Genomic DNA, 23339 nt, shown 5'->3' on the forward strand with positions numbered 1-23339 from the left:
AACATTGCAAAGACTAATGGGACGATAATCCATAGGAACCTGAGGAATAAGTTTTTTTGGAATGAGAGCAATGTTTGTATCACTCACGTGAGAGGGCAATATACCTGTTCTATAAAAATTGACTACCAATTGAGTGACATTGTCTCCTATCCAATTCCAAGTAGCCAAATAAAACTCGACATTAAAACCATCTGGCCCTGGAGAAGCATTCAACTTCATGTCCTTCAAAATCTGCAAGGCCTCATTTTTATCCGGAATTAAATAAGTAGGGTCCAAAGAGCCCTCCGGTAATTGAGAAGCAAGAAAAGGTCTACCACAGTTGATATGAGTGGAAGAGAAGATATATCTGAAATAATTAACAAAGGTATTAGCAATGAGACTAGGCTTAAAATGCACAATATTATTTTCATCCTTAACCGAGCAGATAGTATTCCTTTTCCTTCTCTTAAGAACAGCTTGATGAAAAAATTTCGTATTACGATCACCATCAGTAGCCCATCCCTTCTTACTTCTTTGCTTATAAAAACTATTCAGTTTAAAGAGAGTTTTCTCATACCTGAGAATAAGCGAATTTTCTAAAGCATGATCTTGCTGATTGATTGGAAGCTCCTGAATCTGCTTGATACTAGATTCTAGTTCCTGAAGCTCTTGCTGAAAAGGTTTCTTCTTCCTACACCAAGTTTTCAAAGCCCCTGCCAAAGAAGAGGTTTTTGCAACAAAAGAGCCTGCTCTAGCATTGTTCCAAGCAGACTTAGCAAAACTACTGAAATCCTTCTCCATTAACCACCAATTTTCAAATTTGAAAGTCTGCTTAGGTTTAACAAAACTACCATCAGTAGAAATAAGTATGGGAGCATGGTCACTAACGATGATAGGTAAATTAAGCACCTTAGTATTGGGGTAATGAGCACACCAATCAGCATTAATAAGACAACGATCCAAACGTCTGTAAATATGATTAACAGTGTGCTGCCTATTGCGCCAAGTGTAAGCAGGACCACTAAAACCGATGTCAAAGAAACCACAGTTTTTGACAATACAACGAAAAGCAGACATACGAAAATAATTTACACTACCATTACAGCCATCTGTATCATACAAAATATCATTAAGGTCTCCCATACAGATCATGGGTTTTCCGAGGTTATCATACACAAAAGTGGAAACTTGATTCCAAATGGCACTAGTCTGCCTATGATAAGGATCACCATATATACATACCAAACAAAAGTGAACCCCCGAGGCTAGATGAACTACATTGGCTAGGATAAAGTGAAAGGAGGAACTATGAATAGAGATTTTAAGATCATCATTCTACATAAGCCAGAGCCCTCCTGAAGCACCTCTAGAAGGAACAACAAAACTGTTAGCCACATCAAACCTATTAACAAGATCAACCGAATGGACCTTCGAAGATTTGATTTCTGAAACAAATATTACCTGAGCTTTCGTAGAACTGATCAGATTTGCTAGGAACAACATTCGATCGCTACCGAGGCCCCGGCCCATACCTCGGCAATTCCAAGCTATGGCTTTCATGGCGCCCGAGGCGCGTTAGGGCCATGCGCCGCTGCCCGAGAAAAGGATTGCGCTAAGTTCCTATCTGCATCATCATCCAACTCCATGTTATGTCCATACTGATTCTTGTTGATATCCAGTGTACTAGAGTCATCTTGATTTTCCATTGTGACTTGAGCTGTAGGGCTACAAATGCTACCATGAACATGCAGACCCTTGTGATGGAGGCGATCAATGGCAGGAGGAGAGAAAGCCCCCTGACGGGATCCAACTGTACCCTCACTGACAGACGGCGAAGGTGTGCTCAGGGTCGAGGGATCATAGCTTCCTCCTTCGTGCTGACGAAATGCCATAACTGATAAATGTTGAGTGCTAGCTTCAAAAGACATGCTCCCCAAATTTTTGCATCGGCTTGTGCACACATTATTGCTACTGTCCAGTTGAGTTGATCCGCTGTCGCGCTTCCAAGTGGAAGAACGAGCACGATTGCGAAGAAACCCATGGAAATTAGGACGCACACTTCCAGATTCGCCGTTCGGAGGAATGTCCCATCTGCTATTCCTAGATTGATGGTAGCTCCGTTGAGATGTTGTGGATCCAGGAAACTCAGCGCCCCCCAAAAAAACTCCTCTGACTGAACTCTTTACCACAGTGCTGGCAACACCGTCACTAAGAACAGGGGCGGCTCCCACACCACCGGCTGGATAAGATTGTCCAATGAAAACTTGCGTGTCTGGCGGAGCACCGAGTAAGCTTGATTGACTGGCAGCCTTCTTCGCCGGAGGAGAGGGGATACCAAAAAGTGAGGCGGATGTACGTTTGGGACTGGATCGAGTAGGCGAGGGAATGGGATGGCGGGTAGGAGAAGGGAAAAGCGCTGCGCCCGGGGAAGGGGAAGGACAAATAGCGACATTTACATCGGAAACTTTGTCCTCCAAATGCATTTGAATAGCAGAGGTAGGGGAAGTCTGCACAAAGTGAGATGAAGGGACAACGCACCGACTAGGAATATCTGCGAGGCGAAGAGGATTATTTTGGGCAGTCTGCTGGTCCAAATCTGGCTCATATCTCTGTCCCTGAATATGCATCTCTTCAGCAGACGTGCACCGAGAGCCTGTCAACTGCTGAGATAATGGGCCCGACTGTTTTGCACCCCCTATCTGCTCCGGGTCAGCAAGAGCACCACTTTGCTGTACTGAATGCTGAAGAGCTTCAACTTGCCCTCCTTCTACGTAATTGCTTTGCCCAACATCTGTCTCCTTATTACCTGCATCTGGTAACAACGTTGTATCCATTAAATCACCACTTTGACTCTGCTGCTGACTGTGAATGAACTCTCCTTCCATTCTTTTATTTTGTTCATTAATTTTCCTTAAAGATAATACCTTCTGATTTCCTTTTTCAGCAGAATCCTCTTCTGACATCTTTCCTTTTCCTTTGGGATCCTCTATGAACTGCTTCTGCAACCTTGCTAGCTGAGGATTGATGAAAGATGAGAATGACAACATGACACTTAAGTAACACACACATAGACAACTTATGAGTCATTGGCTCTGGATCCCTATACCAACAAAATGTGAAGACATTGAGCATATTTGATCTATTATCATAACACCATCCTTTACGGAAGCAACAAATCATGCGTATTTAGCTTTCATATATAACCATTATTTCTCCTTATATCTTAAGCTTAATCATATTTTCGTTGATGCTATGCACCTTCAATGTAAACCACTAAATTAGGAACCATCAAAGTATCAATAATTAGGGTAAACAATTAACCTTGCAAAATGCATCTCCATGTATCACAATCTATAGATACAGTGTTACCATGACTTTGTGTAATCAAACAATAAAAGTAACAACAACAATGATATATTAAATATAGATAAAATACATAATGGTGAAGCTCCCCATGACCTACAACCCAATCACCTCAAATCCATGTAAGGCAGAAAAATACAGTAAAAAATGAATATGAAAATGAAAATAAAATAACTGAAAGTAGCCTTCAACATGTGGTGAGACCTTGTACCTCCTGCACAAAGAGGAGATGTAAATCTAAAAGAAGAAATGCCAAACACATTAGATGGTAAGAAAACAAGTAATGAATAATTGTATATTCACATATACTATAGTAGCCTCAAACATTTTTATCCCTCGGAAATGGAGTAGAATATTAAGCCCATAGCGAAAAAAGTAATGTATCAAAGCACATACATCCCAAGCTCATGCAGCTGTGCACTATACTACTCATCCACATGCAAGCAGCGGCAACAAGCACACACACACACATGATCATCAGCGTTCCAACCAGTAGCAGTAGCATCTCCTGCGATTCATTCACTCGACTTTGCAGGATAAGTAGATTAGGCCTCCTAAATCCTGACTCACCCATGGTAAGTACAAGTTGGAGGCATAATAATCCCCTCATTTAAATGCGTTACCACATTCCTTTTATATAAATGCTTTAAATAAGTATGTAAGAACATGAACTAATTTCATTCTTGTAGGGGTGCAGAGTATAATAGAGGCTACAAAAATAAAATATAAAGGGAACACTTAATATATTTTTTGCTGAGACAATTAGCAGACAAAGTCTGAAGTAATAAGCAATATGTTATGACCGGCTTGGTCTATACTAGGAAGAGGCCCACCGGGCATTAGTATTAGGGACTTGGCCCACAAGTTATCTTAGGTAAGTTATCTTAGACAAGTTATCTTAGGCTAAAGTTATAAATACTAGTTGTAAGACACCGTTGAGATGAAGCAATAAAGATATTATAATCTTCTGTTGCTCGGCTCCTTGAGGAGCCGGTACCCTAGCCGCCGTCGCCTCTAACCCTAGCCGCGACGGCGCCTGTCCGCCGGCGCGCCTGCTCCAGCCCTCGTCCCCCTTCTCCTTGCCCATACAATCTGCGCCGGAGGCCTGGTAGGAACCCTAGTCCTACTAATTTGGTATCAAGAGACACCAGCTCGATCATGTCGCTTCCTCCATCACCGTCGCCGCTGCCAAACACCACCGCCTCACCTACGCTGCCGCCAGCCCCGTCCGCGTCCATGCCGGCGCTCACATCCGGGACGGCCACCCCGACAACGCCGACCGCCACCGCGGCAGAGCCGCCTCCCATCCTCTCGCCCGAGGAGGTCTCGAGCACCCTTCGGGAGCTCGTCCAGGCGGTCAAAGGCATCAGCCTCTACCTCGCCGGGAACCAGCCCCCGCCGCCGAGCGCCGCCACCACCGCCTACGGGCCGCCGCCGCTTCCGTGGGCCGCCCCGGCCTTCCAGTCGCCCTACGGAGGGCCGCCCCCACTGCCGCTGCTACTGCAGCACTACCCGACCACGGGGAACCCTTGGCCCGCGTGGCCGGCCGCCACCACACCGCTGGGGGACCCCTCCCAGCAGCTTCTCCAGGCGCCCCCGCCGGCTACTTCGACGCTGGCTGCGGCGCCGCAGCTCCTCCAGGCGCCGTCATCGTCGACTACATCACCACCCGCGCCCAGGCCCACGGGTCGGCCCCTGCACCAGGTGCAGTTTCCGCCATCGCCATCGCCAATTCCCGCGTGGGCAGCCGGCTCGTCGCCGGCCCCGGTGTATACCACGGCGCCGGAGCACCCGACGCCCTCCCTCCGGTTTGACCGTCCCTCCGGCTCAGCGACCTACGCCCCGGAGATCCCCGACCCGGCACACTCGCTGTCGCCGACTGCAGCCATCCCCGGGCACGGCGGTCCGACACCCCCTCGCTTCGCCAAACTGGACTTCGCCACCTACGAGGGCACAAAGGACCCTCTCAACTGGCTCAACCAGTGCGAACAGTTCTTTCGCGGGCAGCGGACGCTCGCTTCGGATCATACCTGGCTCGCATCCTATCATCTCCGCGGCGCCGCGCAGACCTGGTACTACGCGCTCGAGCAGGACGAGGGCGGCATGCCACCATGGGAGAGCTTCCGGGAGCTCTGTCTTGTTGAAAGTGCAACTATCCCTAGGTGGTTTTGGTAATTCATAACAACATATAGCTCATTGAGCTAATACTATTCCAAGATAATTATTTCAGGAAAGCTCAATGATTGGCATGGCATGGCACGGATGTGAAAGTGGAACCCTCAAAATGCTAAGGACAATGGATTGGCTCAAGATCAAAAGCTCAAGACTCTTCATTTTATATTTTAGTGATCCAAGATCACATTGAGTCCATAGGAAAAGCCAATACTATTAAGGAGGGATGAGGTGTTGCTTAATGAGCCTCTTGCTTCATGTGCTTAGTGATATGCTCCAAAACCCTCAACTACTTTCCCATATCCACATATGACCTAAACTCTAAGCCAAACTCGGTCCTACCGATTCTTCCTATCCGGCGCCACCGAGTTTCACTTGTCATTAGCCACTGCCAAACCCTAGCAATTCGGTTCTACCGATAAGGATCTCGGTCCCACCGAGATGGGGTTGCAAACTCTCTGTTTCCCTTTCGTAACTTTTCGGTCTTACCGAAAGAGTGAATCGGTCCCACCGAGTTTGCAATGTAAACTCAGTGTTTCCCCTTTGTAACTTTTCGGTCTCACCGAAAGAGCAAATCGGTCCCACCGAGTTTTCTTGACCAACTCTCTGGTTAGCTAATTACCAAATTCGGTCTCACCGAGATTACGTTATGCCCAAACCTAACCGAATCGGTCCTACCGAGTTGCATGTCAGTCCCACCGAAATTCCTAACGGTCACTAGGTTTACTATTTCGGTCAGACCGAGTTTTCTGATTCGGTCCCACCGAGATTGGTATGTAACGGTTGGATTTTGTGTGAAGGCTATATATACCCCTCCACCTCTTTCTCATTCAGTGAGAGAGCCATCAGAACACACACACCATTCCAACTCATATGTTCTGAGAGAGAACCACCTACTCATGTGTTGAGACCAAGACATTCCATTCCTACCATATGAATCTTGATCTCTAGCCTTCCCAAGTTGCTTTCCACTCAAATCTTCTTTCCACCAAATCCAAATCCTATGAGAGAGAGTTGAGTGTTGGGGAGACTATCATTTGAAGCACAAGAGCAAGGAGTTCATTACCTACACACCATTTGTTACTTCTTGGAGAGTGGTGTCTCCTAGATTGGCTAGGTGTCACTTGGGAGCCTCCGACAAGATTGTGGAGTTGAACCAAGGAGTTTGTAAGGGCAAGGAGATCGCCTACTTCGTGAAGATCTACCGCTAGCGAGGCAAGTCCTTCGTGGGCGATGGCCATGGTGGGATAGACAAGGTTGCTTCTTCGTGGACCCTTTGTGGGTGGAGCCCTTCGTGGACTCGCGCAACCGTTGCCCTTGGGTGGAGCCCTATGTGGACTCGCGCAACCGTTACCCTTCGTGGGTTGAAGTCTCCATCAACGTGGATGTAGGATAGCACCACCTATCCGAACCACGGGAAAAACATCCGTGTCTCCAATAGCGTTTGAATTCTCCAAACCCTTCCCTTTATATTCTTGCAAGTTGCATGCTTTACTTTCCGCCGCCAATATACTCTTTGCATGCTTGCTTGAATTGTGTGATGATTGCTTGACTTGTCCTAAAATAGCTAAAATCTGCCAAGAACTAAAATTGGGAAAAGGTTAAGCTTTTATTTGGTCAAGTAGTCTAATCACCCCCCCTCTAGACATACTTTCGATCCCACAAGTGGTATCAGAGCTTTGGTCTCCATTTGCTTGATCTCCATAGCTTTTGGTGGTCATAGCCTTGGTTTCACAACCTAGGAGAGTATGGCGTCTAGCGAGGGAAATTATCACCGTAGAGGTCCTTACTTTGATGGTACTAATTTTGCTAGTTGGAAGCATAAAATGAAAATGCATATTCTTGGACATAACCCCGCTGTTTGGGCTATTGTGTGTGTTGGTTTGCAAGGTGACTTCTTTGATGGGAGAGAACCAAACCGTGAAGCTACCGCGGATGAGTTGAAGATGTTGCAATACAATGCTCAAGCTTGTGATATTCTCTTCAACGGATTGTGCCCCGAAGAATTCAACAAAATCAGCCGCCTTGAGAATGCAAAGGAAATTTGGGACACTTTGATTGATATGCACGAAGGTACCGACTCCGTCAAGGAATCCAAGTTGGATGTGCTTCAAAGCCAACTTGACAAGTTCAAGATGAAGGATGGTGAAGGTGTCGCTGAAATGTACTCTAGGCTTGCTCTCATCACAAATGAGATTGCCGGCTTAGGAAGTGAAGAGATGACCGATAAATTCATCATCAAGAAGATCCTAAGAGCCTTGGATGGAAAATATGATACTGTGTGCACATTGATCCAAATGATGCCCAATTACAAAGATCTCAAGCCAACGGAGGTGATTGGAAGAATTGTTGCTCATGAGATGTCACTTAAGGATAAAGAGGAACTTCACAACAAATCAAGTGGTGCCTATAAAGCCTCATGTGAAGCCCCTACATCATCAAGTGAGAAACAAGACTTCAATGAAGAATTGAGCTTAATGGTGAAGAACTTCAACAAGTTCTACAAGAGTAGAAGCAAAGATAGAAGCTCCAAGTCAAGGTCCTACAATGACAAAAGATCTTCTAGTCGAGAGCGAAACTGTTACAGTTGTGGAAGACCCGGACACTACTCCAATGAGTGTACGGCTCCCTACAAGAGAAGAGAAGATTCTTCAAAAAGAAGAAGCAAAGGATCACCACCAAGAGAGAGAAGGAGTAGAGATGATCGTTATGAACGAAGATACTCACGGAGAAGAAAGGATTCGGAAAGGGAGGAAAAATCATCAAGGAGCTACACAAGACGAAGACATCAAGCTCATGTTGGTGAATGGGTATCCGGCTCCGACTCCGACAGCCACTCCGAGAGAAGTTATCACTCCGACTCCGAAGATACTCAAGATGAAGGTGTTGCCGGTCTAGCACTTGTGTCAACCAACTCCTACGACATATTTGACTCACCAAATGAAGGAGTTGGGAGATGCTTCATGGCCAAAGGTCCTAAGGTAACACACCCCGAATATGTTGATTTCAATAGTGATGAAGATGACTTGTTAGGTGATGATTTGCTTGGTGACAACTCTAGTGATGAATACTATGATGAAAGACCAATTAATCATGCTAATCAAGATAAAACGAGTGACAATGATAAGGAGAAGATTGAGGCTCTAACTAAAGAGCTAAAAACTCTTAAGTTGGCTCATGACACTATCTTCGAAGATCATCGAGAACTTTTAAGAGCTCATGAGAAACTACGCTTTGAAAAGCTCAATCTTGAGCAAGAGCATGAGTTCTTAAAGGCAATCAATGATGATCTCCGCAAGAAAGTTCTTCTTACATTGCCAAGCGTTTACTCTTATCCACTTACATGCCTCAAGTCAAGTCTAACAAGAAAGATTCTTCCTCTAGTTGTAACAATGATCATGCTAAATTCAATATTGTTGCTTCTAGTAGTTCTCTTGATTCCACTAATGATTCTCTTAGCCAAGTTACACTTGAGCAAGAAAATAGCTTATTGAAGGGAATTATAGAGAAAGGAGTGTACAAAAGCCTTGCCGGGAGTAAGCAATTCGAGGAAATTGTGCGCAAGCAAGGAATGCACCGGAAGAATCAAGGTGTTGGTTTTGAACGAAAGTTCAATGCCAATGGAGTTGAATGGGAAGAAGATCAATACCCCAAGACAAAGTTTGTCCCTCAACAAGAGAAGTATACTTCTTTCAAGGGGACACAAGCTCAAGATGATCTTCCACCACAAGACTACGAGCAAAAAGGCAAGGACAAGCTTCAAGAGGAAATTGATGCATTTGAAGAAGCTCCTAAGACCTTAGTCAAGTGGATTCCCAAGACTTCTTCAAGTTCCACTTCATCAAGTACGACTACAACTCCAAGGATTCCCATCAAGATGATGTGGATCCAAAAGAAGAAGAACTAGAGAGTTCTTGAGGGTGACTCCGCCAACATACTACTTCACTCTTATCATTTTGGCAAGAACAAGTGCAATCAACTTCCACATCTTGCACTAGTTCAAGGAGTCACAAACCCTCTTGTTGGTAAGACAAGGGACAAGGTAACCTAAAAGTTTTCATGGACTCATCATCTTTTGTGTGCATCACTCTATGTCTATGGATATCCTTGTTTGTTCCTTGTGGGACTAACCCATGTAGGTATTGAAAGTGCAATTCACTCAAATGGATAGCTCCAAGAGATCTACATCAACATTGAGCATCCACATCTTCAATGTCTACATGAAGTCATCATCGACAAAACCCAAGGTTAGTTCATCCCTCTTAGGGGGGATATCACATCTAGGGGGAGCTTTACTCTAAGACTGAGCTAAAGCAACTCTAAAGATGTGAACAAAACAATGCTTTATGTAAAAGTAGTAACCCCACTTGAGCTTAAACAATGAGTATGACCTACGATCAAGTGTTCTCACTTGACTCCTAAGTCAATATACTCCTATATAGATGACCTAGTCATCGCAAATTGCTTGATAGATGCTAGAATTGGTTGTGCATGCTTTGCCACATATTTCATTTGCTATCTTATTGTGTGAGCATGCTGATTGCATATTTTACTCATTCGAGGACATCCACTTGTTGCTTTGATTGTTCGGCTTTATTTTTTTTTGCCAAGTGGACGGACAAGAATGCCTAAGAACCTTCTCTAGCTATCTATGTTTTTCTCGTCTCAATCTCTATTCATGCTGCATCACAAAATTTGATCAAGTCAGATTCGAACCACTCTGTGTGAGGAGCGCTCGGAGTCCCCGATTCGTCATAGACTTAAACTTCCAAAACCTCTTTATGATTCTCGGTCTGACCGATACTCCACTTTCGGTCCTACCGAGATCATTAAGTTGATCTAAGTTTTCAATCTCGGTGCAACCGATTTGAACCTTTCGGTCTCACCGAGTTTCAGTAACTGCACGCAGTTATGAATCTCGGTGCCACCGAGTTGTTCAACTCGGTCACACCGACAGGGTCGGGCTATATATAGTCACGGGCAAAATTTAGAAATTTCTCCGAACCCCTTCGCCCGCGCGATAGCCTGCTCTGCCCCCGAGGTCTCCGGATCGTCTTCTCGCCGCCAGCAGCCTCCAGTCGCTGGTCTCCGTCGCCGTCAACGGGATTTCTGCCCCGCCGTTGCCGCCGTAGCAAGTCCCCGCCGAACTAGGGTATGGAATTGATCTTTGTGCTATTCCTCAATCTGATTCCTAGCACATTGTGATCACATTGTTTCTGGCCACGTTTGATAAACTTCTATCCAGTCAAAACGCTCATAGATTAGGTTTGATTCGAAAATTCTAGGTTTAGGTTTCCGCCGAAACCATCTCGGACCCACCGAGTTGAAAAACTCGGTCCCACCGATTTGGCTTATGCCATTGCACAAGTGAGACTCGGTCTGACCGAGAATTACTTATCGGTGTGACCGATTTTTGAACTCAGTAAAACCCTAGCAGTCTCGGTGCCACCGAACTGTGACTCGGTCCTACCGAGTTCACTAGTTTAGATTCCAAAACTGCTTCGGTATCACCGAGTTTGAAAATCGGTAGATCCGAAATGATTTCAGTGGGAAACTAAAACTAAGTTTTTGAATCATTCTTTTTGCAAAAATCTCTGCATTTTGTGATGCTCATCCACTCTATCTCCTCTATAATCTATTCACAGGGTCAGCAGTCAGTTTGCAACATGTCAGACCAGAGTGACAGCCAAAACTTGTCAGAGCAGCAAGTGCAGTTGAGTGAGGGCACTAGCCCCTCAAGTTCCTCAGATGATGGCAGCAGGAGCACGCCCAGCAACCTGCCTAAAGCTGCCACGAGACAAAGGAAGAAGAAAACCTCAGATTTTGAAGATGAGGACTATGTGGCAGAGGAAGAGGCCACTTCCAAGAGAGTTGAGCCAGCTCAAGGCTCAAAGCCAGGCCTGAAAATCAAAAGGCCAGCAGGCAGGCAGCCCATGTCAAAGGCTAGAGCCTCAACTGAGAAGCATGCTCCCATTGAGCCCGTTGCAGCTGAGGGCAAGAAAAGGAAAGAGAGAGTGAAGAAGACTGTGGCTAGAGTGCTTGGGAAGGCCTCCATCATGGTAGAAGAGGAGAAGGAAGAAAAGGCAGCTGCACCAGCGCCCAAGGCAGCCAAACTTATGGGAGATGCCATAAGGTCAGGGGGAGCTGCATCCAAGCCCAAGGAAGCACCTAAGGCTGCATCTAAGCCTAAGAGTGCATCAAAGAAAAACACAAGAAGCATCCCAGCCACTGAGAAGAACAAGGCCCCAGTACCTGAGACTGTTGCAGAGGAAGAGGAAGAGAGTGTCCTTCGGAAGCTCAAGCCCAAGATCCCAGACCATAACGATGCTCATCCTGTGGCTGAGGATATGAAGCTCAGGAGAGACTCAGGGCTCAGGAAGTGGAGAGAAGCAGATCCATATGCTTCTAGGAGAAGGACTGCAGTGGACTACAGGTTTCATACAAAGGAGCAACAGGATTTCTATGAGACAGTGCTACTTGACAAGAAGCCAATTGCATGTGACATGAGATGGGTCGACTGGACCTATATCAAGGATAATGAAGAGTACTACCCAGGAGTTCAGGACAGCTTTAAGGCGTGTGGAGTAGAGGACTTTGTTGGGCAAAAGCTCACAAAGTGGAACGAGGAACTCATCATGCAGTTCTACTCCACAGCTCACTTTTATCCAGATGGGAGGATTACATGGATGTCTGAGGGTACGAGGTACCACTCTACTGTTGAGGAATGGGCGAAGCTGATCAATGCCGCAGAGGAGCAAGCAGATGACCTGGACATTTATGGCAAGAAAAAGATGGACCACAACTCCATGTCCAACATGTACAAGGAGATTCCGAATGAAGCACTTGACACGTTCAAGTTTGGCTCAGTGCATTATCTGCTCTCAGGATTGCCTACGATCAACTGGATCCTTAGGCACACCCTTCTTCCCAAGTCTGGAGATCACAAGATGATCAGAGGTCACGCGATCAATTTGCTTCATGTTTTTGACGTGCCTCAAAAATTCAAAATTATGAGCCTTATAGTGGAAACAATCAAAAGGACTGCGGCAGATCAAAAGAGGAGCTGTGGATATGCCCCTCAGATTCAGGAGCTCATCAACTCCAAGATGGGCACGGGCGTATATTTGTTGGATAAGGAACACCTGCCCATCCGTCCAGATTTCAAGAACAATGAAGTTGTGATGACAGATAATGAACCATCATCTGCCCATGCACAAGCTCAGAAGGAGAAGGCGAAGAAGGAGAAAGCTGCCAGGATGCCTACTCAAGCGGAGGCATCTGATTACTTCCTGAAAACCAAACAAGAGCAGCTCAGTTACTTGATTGCGTCCACCCTGCGGATTGAGCAGAGTATAGCCACCCTGACTCAGAACCAGGCGAGTTTAGAGAGGATCATGGAACAGAGGTTCTATGACTTGGACATCAAGGTAACAGAAGTTCAGTCTGAAGTGGAGCAGCTCCAGGAGGACATGAATGAGAGGAGAGGCAGGACCATGACTCATGCGTTTGCGAGGGTGTCACGAGGTCCGAGGTCGTCTGCACTGCCAGTTGCTGACACCAGAGCTACAACGTCTGCACCAGCCACAGCCTCCATTCCACCAGCTCCAGCATCCACTTCAGCCTCGACTCCAACCACGTCTACCGAAGGCTTTGTCCTTGGAGTGCTCTGGACTCCACCACCACCTGAAGATCAAGCCTGAGCGTCGATCTAGTGCTATGCATTTTCTAGGAACTTTTTGGTAACTTGTTGCCAAAGGGGGAGAAGATGTATAGATCATAGGCTTTGAGAGAGAGAGTGTTGCTTTTCTCTCTTGCTTTATTTGGTGGTTTTTTGAACCTTGTTTGCTTGTGTGTGAGATACTACGTCCTTATGCTTGTGAGACATCGATGATCATGTGTTTGATCATAAGCTACACTTAATGTTTGCTTAATGCTTGCTTAAATATTAATTCTATCTATCGTTTGTGATCATTCACTATTCTTGGTGATGAGTGCATGCATTTCAATCTTATCATTTTGAGCGCTCCACCAAGATGTATGTGACATGGAAGAATAACCCATGATTCTAACTCTTTGTGCATTTGCAGTCCAAAGCAAATTTTAAATATGCACAAATTTAGGGGGAGCTCTTACTTATCACATACCTCTCAAAGCGACGATATATTTCATGCTTATTATCATTTGTCGAAGCTTTGATCTATATGTTGTCATCAATTACCAAAAAGGGGAGATTGAAAGTGCAACTATCCCAAGGTGGTTTTGGTAATTCATAACAACACATAGCTCATTGAGCTAATACTATTCCAAGATAATTATTTCAGAAAAGCTCAATGATTGGCATGGCATGGCATGGATGTGAAAGTGGAACCCTCAAAATGCTAAGAACAATGGATTGGCTCAAGCTCAAAAGCTCGAGACTCTTCATTTTATATTTTAGTGATCCAAGATCACATTGAGTCCATAGGAAAAGCCAATACTATTAAGGAGGGATGAGGTGTTGCTTAATGAGCCTCTTGCTTCATGTGCTTAGTGATATGCTCCAAAACCCTCAACTACTTCCCCATATCCACATATGACCTAAACTCTAAGCCAAACTCGGTCCTACCGATTCTTCCTATCCGGCGCCATCGAGTTTCACTTGTCATTAGCCACTGCCAAACCTTAGCAATTCGGTTCTACCGATAAGGATCTCGGTCCCACCGAGATGGGGTTGCAAACTCTCTGTTTCCCTTTCATAACTTTTCGGTCTTACCGAAAGAGTGAATCGGTCCCACCGAGTTTGCAATGTAAACTCAGTGTTTCCCCTTTGTAACTTTTCGGTCTCACCGAGTTCCACTCGGTCTCACCGAAAGAGCAAATCGGTCCCACCGAGTTTGCCTGACGAACTCTCTGGTTAGCTAATTACCAAATTCGGTCTCACCGAGTTTGTGTAATCGGTCTCACCGAGATTACGTTATGCCCAAACCCTAACCGAATCGGTCCTACCGAGTTGCATGTCAGTCCCACCGAAATTCCTAACGGTCACTAGGTTTACTATTTCGGTCAGACCGAGTTTTCTGATTCGGTCCCACCGAGATTGGTATGTAACGGTTGGATTTTGTGTGAAGGCTATATATACCCCTCCACCTCTTTCTCATTCAGTGAGAGAGCCATCAGAACACACACACCATTCCAACTCATATGTTCTGAGAGAGAACCACCTACTCATGTGTTGAGACCAAGACATTCCATTCCTACCATATGAATCTTGATCTCTAGCCTTCCCAAGTTGCTTTCCACTCAAATCTTCTTTCCACCAAATCCAAATCCTATGAGAGAGAGTTGAGTGTTGGGGAGACTATCATTTGAAGCACAAGAGCAAGGAGTTCATTACCTACACACCATTTGTTACTTCTTGGAGAGTGGTGTCTCCTAGATTGGCTAGGTGTCACTTGGGAGCCTCCGACAAGATTGTGGAGTTGAACCAAGGAGTTTGTAAGGGCAAGGAGATCGCCTACTTCGTGAAGATCTACCGCTAGCGAGGCAAGTCCTTCGTGGGCGATGGCCATGGTGGGATAGACAAGGTTGCTTCTTCGTGGACCCTTTGTGGGTGGTTGCTTCTTCGTGAACCCTTTGTGGGTGGAGCCCTTCGTGGACTCGCGCAACCGTTGCCCTTGGGTGGAGCCCTGTGTGGACTCGCGCAACCGTTACCCTTCGTGGGTTGAAGTCTCCATTAACGTGGATGTAGGATAGCACCACCTATCCGAACCACGGGAAAAACATCCGTGTCTCCAATAGCGTTTGAATTCTCCAAACCCTTCCCTTTATATTCTTGCAAGTTGCATGCTTTACTTTCCGCTGCCAATATACTCTTTGCATGCTTGCTTGAATTGTGTGATGATTGCTTGACTTGTCCTAAAATAGCTAAAATCTGCCAAGAACTAAAATTGGGAAAAGGTTAAGCTTTTATTTGGTCAAGTAGTCTAATCACCCCCCCCTCTAGACATACTTTCGATCCCACACTTGTCCGGTTCGGGCCTCCTATCCGCGGGAGCCGCCTGGCGGCCCTCGACCGTTTACAGTTCACCTCCACTGTTCAGGACTACGCCGACCGCTTCCAGGCCCTGGCGTGCCACGCGCTGAGCGTCTCCGGGATTCAGCGCGCCGAGTTATTTGTGGGCGGTCTGCCAGACCATATTCGCGTGGACGTCGAGCTCCGGGATCCCCCGACCTCCAGACGGCCATGTACTACGCCCGAGCTTTCGAGCAGCGGGCCCAGGCACTGCAGCAACAGCCCGGACGAGGCGGCCGCCAGCCCAGCCGACCCGCGCCGACTCCTCCAGCACCGGGCCGGCCTCCTCCAGCCGCGACGACCACGCCCCCGGCCACCACACGGACTTTTCACCGGTTGTCACCGGCCGAGCAGCAGGAGCGTCGCCGTCAGGGACTCTGCTTCAACTGCGATGAGCCCTACACGCCGACCCATGTCTGCCCCCGCCTCTTTTACTTGGAGACGGTCGACTACACCGAGGCGGACGACTCGACCGACGCGACACCATCATCGAAGGCGGCCGCGGACGCGCCCGCGGATCCCACGGCGACGGCGTGCGTCGTCTCCCTCCATACCCTCGCCGGCATCCGTGGCGAGCGGACCATGCTGCTGCCGGTGACGATCCATGGCGAGCGGCTGGTGGCCCTGCTGGATACTGGCTCCACCCATAACTTCTTGCCCGAGGCGACCATGCGTCGGCTAGCCCTTCCGACGACGGACGGGGAGCACCTGCGGATCACGGTGGCGAACGGCGATCGCCTCCGGTGTCATGGGCTCGTCCGTGATGTTCCCATCTCCATTGGTGGCGAACACTTCTCCATTACATGTGCAGGGATCGACCTCGGCTGCTTCGACTTCATCCTCGGGGTGGACTTTCTACGGACCCTCGGTTCCATCTTATGGGACTTCGACGCGCTCATGATGACGTTCTGGCGGCTGGGCCGCCGCGTCTGGTGGGACGGCCTTGGGGGCGCTGCGCCGGCCATGCCCCATCTCCAGCTGGTCGCTGCGTCCTCGGAGGCCGAGCAACCCCTGCTGGATTCCCTTCTGCAGCAACACAACGACCTCTTCGACGAGCCACGGGGTCTTCCGCCCGCCCGGGTGTACGACCATCATATCCACCTCATGCCGGGTACCCCTCCTATGGCGGTTCGGCCCTACCGCTACCCTCAGCTGCAGAAGGATGAGTTGGAGCGCCAGTGTGCCCTGATGCTCGCCGCGGGCATCATCCGGATCTCCACGTCACCCTTCACCGCCCCGGTGCTGCTCGTCCGCAAGTCAGACGGTACTTGGCGTTTCTGCATCGACTACCGCGCCCTGAACGCGCTCACGCTCAAGGACAAGTTCCCTATACCGGTGGTCGACGAGCTCTTGGATGAGCTCCATGGGGCGCGCTTCTTCACCAAGCTCGATCTCCGGTTAGGCTATCATCAGGTGCGTATGCATCCAGACGACATCGCCAAGACGGCGTTTCGCACCCACCATGGCCACTTCGAGTTCTTGGTGATGCCCTTCGGCCTCGCCAACGCCCCAACGACTTTCCAGGCCCTGATGAACGACGTCCTCCGGCCCTACTTACGGCGGTTTGTGCTTGTTTTCTTTGATGACATTCTTATCTACAGCGCCACCTGGGCTGAGCACCTCCAGCACGTCGCCATCGTCTTCAACGAGCTTCGGGCGCACCACCTCCACCTTAAGCGCTCGAAGTGCTCGTTCGGGACACCTACCGTCGCCTACCTCGGCCATGTCATCTCTGCCGACGAGGTGGCTATGGACGCCGACAAGGTGGCGGCCGTCTCCGCATGGCCGACACCTCGCTCGCCGCGGGCTCTCTGCGGGTTCCTCGGCCTCGCCGGCTACTACCGGAAATGTATCCGAGAGTTCGGGCTCATCGCGGCGCCCCTCACGCGGTTGCTTCGCCCCGACGCTTTCACTTGGGACGACGCGGCGACGACGGCGTTCGAGGCCCTCAAGGGGGCCCTCACGACGGGCCCCGTCCTCCAGATGCCCGACTTCGACCGCCCATTCATGGTGGAATGTGACGCCTCGGGCGCTGGTTTCGGCGCCGTGCTTCATCAGGGCGATGGACCCCTCGCCTTCTTCAGCCGGCCTTTCGCTCCTCGCCATCTCAAGCTGGCGGCATACGAGCGGGAGCTCATTGGCCTTGTGCAGGCCGTTCGTCATTGGCGGTCGTACTTGTGGGGACGGTCCTTCCACATTCGCACGGACCACTACAACCTGAAGTTCTTGCTGGACCAACGGCTGTCGACCGTGCCACAACACTAGTGGATCAGCAAGCTCTTCGACTTCGACTTCTCCGTCGAGTATCGGCCGGGCCGCCTTAACACCGTGGCCGACGCGCTGTCCCGTCGCGACTCCGACATCGCCTCCGTCGACGAGTCCGCCGGGGCGGTCCTGTGCATCCGCTCCGGGCCGACGTTCGGTCTCTTCGCCGACATCCGCCGCGCAACTGCGACGGCCGACGACGCCGTCCTTCTTCGGCAACAGCTCATGACCGGCGACCTGGAGGAGCCGTGGCGCTTCTCTGACGGACTGCTTCTCCATGGGCGCCGGATCTTTGTTCCGGCGCATGATGATCTCCGTCACCAGGTGTTACAGCTCGCCCACTCGGCAAGTCATGAGGGTGTGCAGAAAACCCTCCATCGTCTTCGCGCCAACTTCTACATCCCTGGCGATCGTGCCCTGGTTCGCGACTGGGTTCGGTCTTGTCAGACATGCCAGCGCAACAAGACGGAGACCCTACGGCCGGCTGGGTTACTTAAGCCCTTGAAGGTGCCGTCTCAGGTCTGGGCGGATATCTCCATGGACTTCATCGAGGGCCTCCCCAAGGTGGGCGGCAAGTCGGTCATCCTCACGGTGGTCGACCGCTTCTCCAAGTACGCCCACTTCATCGCGCTCGGCCATCCGTACACGGCGGCGTCCGTGGCCCGGGCCTTCTTCGACGGCATTGTCCGTCTACACGGGTTCCCTGCTTCGATCGTCAGTGATCGGGACCCAGTGTTCACGGGCCATGTCTGGCGCGACCTCTTCAGGATGGCGGGTGTCCAGCTCCGCCTGAGTACGGCGTTCCATCCTCAGACAGACGATCAGTCCGAGGTGGTTAACAAGGTCATTGCCATGTATTTGCGTTGTGTGACAGGTGATCGGCCTCGCGCTTGGGTGGACTGGCTCTCTTAGGTGGAGTACTGCTACAACACCTCCTATCACTCCGCCCTGCGCGCTACGCCGTTTGAGGTGGTCTATGGTCAACCACCCCCGCCTATACTACCGGTGGACCCGGAGACGACTCGGACAGCGGTTGCGGGTGACCTTATCCGCACCCACGACGAGATGCTTGCTGAGGTCCGTCAGCGTCTCCTTCAGGCCCAGCAGCTGGCCAAGCATTACTACGATGATCATCACCGCGAGGCGGAGTTCGCGGTGGGTGACTGGGTCTGGCTGCGTCTTCTCCACCGCTCTACGCAGTCGCTTGACCCTCGCGCCAAGCGCAAGCTCGGGCCTCGCTACGCCGGGCCCTTCCCTATCTTGGAGCGCATTGGGAAGGTGGCCTATCGTCTTCAGCTTCCAGCACGCGCTCGCATCCACGACGTCTTCCATGTGGGGCTGCTCAAGCCTTTTCGTGGCGAGCCACCGGCGGCTTCTCCAGCGCTTCCGCCAACCGCCGATGGTCGCATTCTTCCAGAGCCGGCCAAGGTGTTGCAGGCACAGCTCCGTCGTGGCGTCTGGTTCGTCCTCGTTCAGTGGGCGGGCTTTCCGGAGGAGGAGGCTACTTGGGAGCAGCGTGAGGATTTTCGCCAACACTATCCAGACTTTCAGCTCGAGGACGAGCTGTTTGCGTAGGCGGGGAGAGATGTTATGACCAGCTTGGTCTATACTAGGAAGAGGCCCACTGAGCATTAGTATTAGGGGCTTGGCCCACAAGTTATCTTAGGCAAGTTATCTTAGGCTAAAGTTATAAATACTAGTTGTAAGACACCGTTGAGATGAAGCAATAAAGATATTATAATCTTCTGTTGCCCGGCTCCCTGAGGAGCTGGAACCCTAGCCGCCGCCGCCTCTAACCCTAGCCGCGACGGCGCCTGTCCGCCGGCGCGCCGGCTCCAGCCCTCGCCCCCCTCCTCCTTGCCCATACAATCTATGCCGGAGGCCTGGTAGGAACCCTAGTCCTATCACAATAAGAATAATCAGGCATGCAGTACTTATATATAAAAAAACATTTAGCAACTCGGAGGACTCATTCTACTACCCCAATAACAGCGAGTTGAGGTACCCACATTGTGCATCTCTACTGACATAATTCAATGAAAGCACATTACAAAGCCCATTAAAAGTAAATATCATTATCAAGCTCAAGCCTGGTATGAAATTCGACAACCTAACTCATCCTAAGAAGACAATTTATATCCACGACACCAGTCATATGGATACCACCACATTCGACAACTCTACTTAAAAATACACAAATAATTTTAACGATGAGCGTTTTTGTCTATTCTCATAATTTCATATTTTTTAAACCCACATCGATAGGTGCTAACTTCGATCTGTAAGAATTATTCTGACTCACCAACAGATCATCATGCTCAGGATCATCACCATATAGTTTTTTAATGCACCTCCTGTGTAGAGCTTTGCGCAAGAAAAAATAAACAAACAATAGTTTATTAACTGAATAAAGAGTAAATGCTTGTTTATCTTCAAGCGGCGGCATAATGATGTTACCTATCAGAGATGAGTACATATATGAAGTTACTTGATCAGAAAATAGTACATATATGAACTTACTGATCCGGCTGCTGAATGATAGCATGACGATATTCATGTACTGATCAATAGCTAGGAAGCAAGCAGTAAAAAAATAAACAAATAATAGCTCAAGTTGTGGACTGCAAATTTCATTTTTGGGAGTAATTCATAGAAAAAGGATGGATACTTGCATCTGGTTACCATAGGTGAATGCTGAAACAAAGAACCTGGGAACTGTTTGTATTCAAGGCAGGAGGGTAGAAAACTTATGCGCACCTTCTTTCATATGGATACCATCCAAGTTGTGATTATCATATGCTTTAACCCTTAGAAAGGCCTACAAATGGGAACCAAGGAGACCATCACGTCACACATGAGTTAATAAACTGAATGTTGTTTTCTTGTTGAGAAAATGTACCTTTAGGTCTGTAGGGAGATAATTATCCACAAACTATTCCAACAACTTGACTGTTACTTATACATCTCTTCACTTACGAAGAAGGAATTATGAATCAAACACCCCATTATTTCAAATCTTCTTCAGAGAAATCACTGCAAAATTACTTAGCACACAGTTTCAGAAGAACTAATAGGCACGTTTTTGTAAATTTCTTGAGGGGTCATGGTCCTGTCGCTGCAAAAATCTTGCGTGGTTTGCAAAAAAGCAGAATAATCATTGTCGCTCATGTAAGGGTATGCCTGCAGTCATGAGGTAATTGAATATCAAGTTAGCAACCACAGGCAAACACAAGGAGCAACCATGAGAAGTTTGTCGGTACCTTCAGTCTGGAAAGAAAATCCGTTAGCTTTTGTAGCAAGGGGTTGACAACAAGGGCTTTGACATCAGCATCTACATTGACATTGCCTTCGACGGGGCTACGACCTTCAGTAAAGTTCAAGAAGCTCTGTTTAACTGTAGCCCAGCCCTGGGATAGTTTCAGTGCCGCCTCTATGCAGTTTTCAGGGCAGATGTTCCTTTTTTCATCAAGGTCAGCACTACATTCGGGAATTGTATTAATGTGATCAACAAGGCAACCATACCAACATCTGACAGAGACAACTTATTCAGAACATACATACCTGTTTCTTCAAATCTCGGTCGTGGTCTTGATGAAGTCTTGGTACACGGCTGGGGAGGTTGGTTGTATAGCACATATGTTGTATAGTCTCCAGCAACATTCTTTACCTTTCACAAAAGGGGGCAAAAGAATACAGGTCTTGATGAACTCCATCTGCTTGATGCCCTTGAACGCCCGCGGGAGCAGTGGGAAGAGGTTCCGCCCACGCGTCACCAGGCTTTGCCGTCCAGTTGCTGGTTGGCGAGCCGGGACCTCCCGGCGGCCTTGTTGGTGTCGGAAATGCCGGAGAAGAACTGCCACCGAAGTCTTCTGCAACCGCAACCGCAACCGCCGCTGCCGCCCCAGATCCGGTCGCCTCCGCATCTTCCCAGCACCGACAGAAGCGCCGCGTCCTCCCCGGGCTACTCTGTGTCGCCTCGCTTCGCCGCAAGCCATCACCGCCGTCGCCTTCAACGGATCCGGCGAGATCCGCCGCCGACACCTGGATCCCCGCATCCCCGACCGCCTCAAGCCACGTGATCCGCACTCTCCCGCACGACCCGGTAGTTGCGGACTCAACGCGTAAAGAGAAGCCGGTGTGCGTAAGGCAGTGGTCGAGTGGAGGACCGCCGGGCGGCGAGCCGTTCCCAAGGACGGCAGCGGGGGCGTCTGATTGTAGCGCCTGTAATTTTTTAGATGATCCGCGATGAGGCTTCGTGTGCGTGTGTTTGAGTTTAGAAGCGGCAGGAGGCAGGACATCTCTACTATTAAAGGGGATCGAACGTCGTGATGGTTCGACCTCCTTCGATTCCTCCTCCTTCGCTCCTCCCTCGAGAGATCCCGCATCTAAAAGATCGTTAGGAAAGAATCCACGTTCACAACCAACCAGCCTCCCACCCCCTATGATTCCCACTTTTCAGGTAAGATAAAAAGAAAAAGAAAAAGAAAACGCTCCCACGATCCCTAAGGCGCCCGCTCAACACCCCCACGACCCTCCTCTTTCACTTCCTCTCACGAACAGCCTCCGTCTGCTCCGCCGCTGGTTCCCCTTCTCCATCTGCAGTCACACGCCCACACCACACCCCTGTTTCCTCCTTCCTTCGGGCGGTCACCTTTGCTCTTCCGCCTTGCAAACGGGGTCAGTCGATGTGGCCAATGGAGTTTGCGAGCCCCGACAGGGCAGAGTCAACCGCCAATACACGATCCACCGGCACCCTCCGTCGCCCTCACACAGCGCCAGCCGCTTCCCATGTCTCTAGAGAGCATGAGTGGCCAGGGAACAACGGAGTAGCCGTGGCCTGAGAAAGAGAGCAAAACGATGGTCTAATTCTTCTATGTCTATCCATGTTGCATTGTGGTAATCTCTCTCTCTCTGGAACACACATCACACAGATTAATGAGGAGATGAATCAGAGCATCTCGATCATGATCCGTCTCTGCCTGGTGATCAACCCTCATCTGGTATGACGTCCCAATCGTCGTCGTTTGGATCGATCTTCTTCAATTTGGCCGATAGGGATCGGAATGAACAGGAGGGATGATGTTCTTAGCATCCTGCTACAACGATGCGGATATACTCATTGATCTAGCCCCACTTGCCCCGACTGCCAGGACGCCCCCAAGTCGCTCTTCAAGCTGCAGGCACGCAATCCTCTGTTCCTCAACCTATTTTTCTTTTGCATTATTATTCACGTTTGGACACCTACATGGTCAAATTAGAACACAAGTTGGTGTCCATAAGATTGAAAGCACATGTGGCTATGTGTGTGTAAGAGTAATAATGATAGGCAAAAGCACAACAGAAGTATCAACCCATATATCTGGAACATCCTCTGTGCCTGTGCGTACAAAAAATCAGAGTCCCAAAAGATGATGGCCAGGGCAAGACCGCTCGTCTCGGCTTCGCAGAATCGCAGCCGAGGGCGACGGTGACGGCTGCCAGCTGCTCGTGGGGCTAGCGGAGGGCGCGG

The 23339-nt window shown here is 49.1% G+C and overlaps 1 protein-coding gene across 5 annotated transcripts; it reads right to left on the reverse strand.

The window, feature by feature from the left end:
* Nucleotides 1-1535: 1535 nt before the first annotated feature.
* Nucleotides 1536-22193, reverse strand: LOC125523716 (uncharacterized). Of its 5 annotated transcripts, none has more exons than XM_087534737.1 (6): nt 21392-22193; nt 21091-21307; nt 20730-21010; nt 20588-20648; nt 20133-20194; nt 1536-3556 (listed from the first exon to the last, which is right to left on the reverse strand). In XM_087534737.1, exon 6 carries the CDS (start codon nt 3024-3026, stop codon nt 1536-1538), a length of 1491 nt encoding a protein of 496 aa, XP_087390863.1. In that variant the 5' UTR covers nt 3027-3556; nt 20133-20194; nt 20588-20648; nt 20730-21010; nt 21091-21307; nt 21392-22193. The 5 variants fall into 5 exon arrangements, 2 of the variants coding, with proteins under 2 accessions (XP_087390863.1, XP_087390862.1); XR_015610378.1 differs by lacking the exon at nt 1536-3556 and adding an exon at nt 19417-19731; XM_087534736.1 differs by having other exon boundaries at nt 20133-20648.
* Nucleotides 22194-23339: the final 1146 nt, after the last annotated feature.

The sequence above is a fragment of the Triticum urartu genome, chromosome 7A (genome assembly GCF_056163025.1).
Source record: "Triticum urartu cultivar PI428250 chromosome 7A, HENAU_Tu73, whole genome shotgun sequence".
Classification (NCBI taxonomy): Eukaryota; Viridiplantae; Streptophyta; class Magnoliopsida; order Poales; family Poaceae; genus Triticum; species Triticum urartu.

What these genes read in the sequence shown, in the direction of transcription:
- LOC125523716 (XM_087534737.1), bottom strand. Translation starts at nt 3,026, where the DNA reads ATGTTGTCATTCTCATCTTTCATCAATCCTCAGCTAGCAAGGTTGCAG.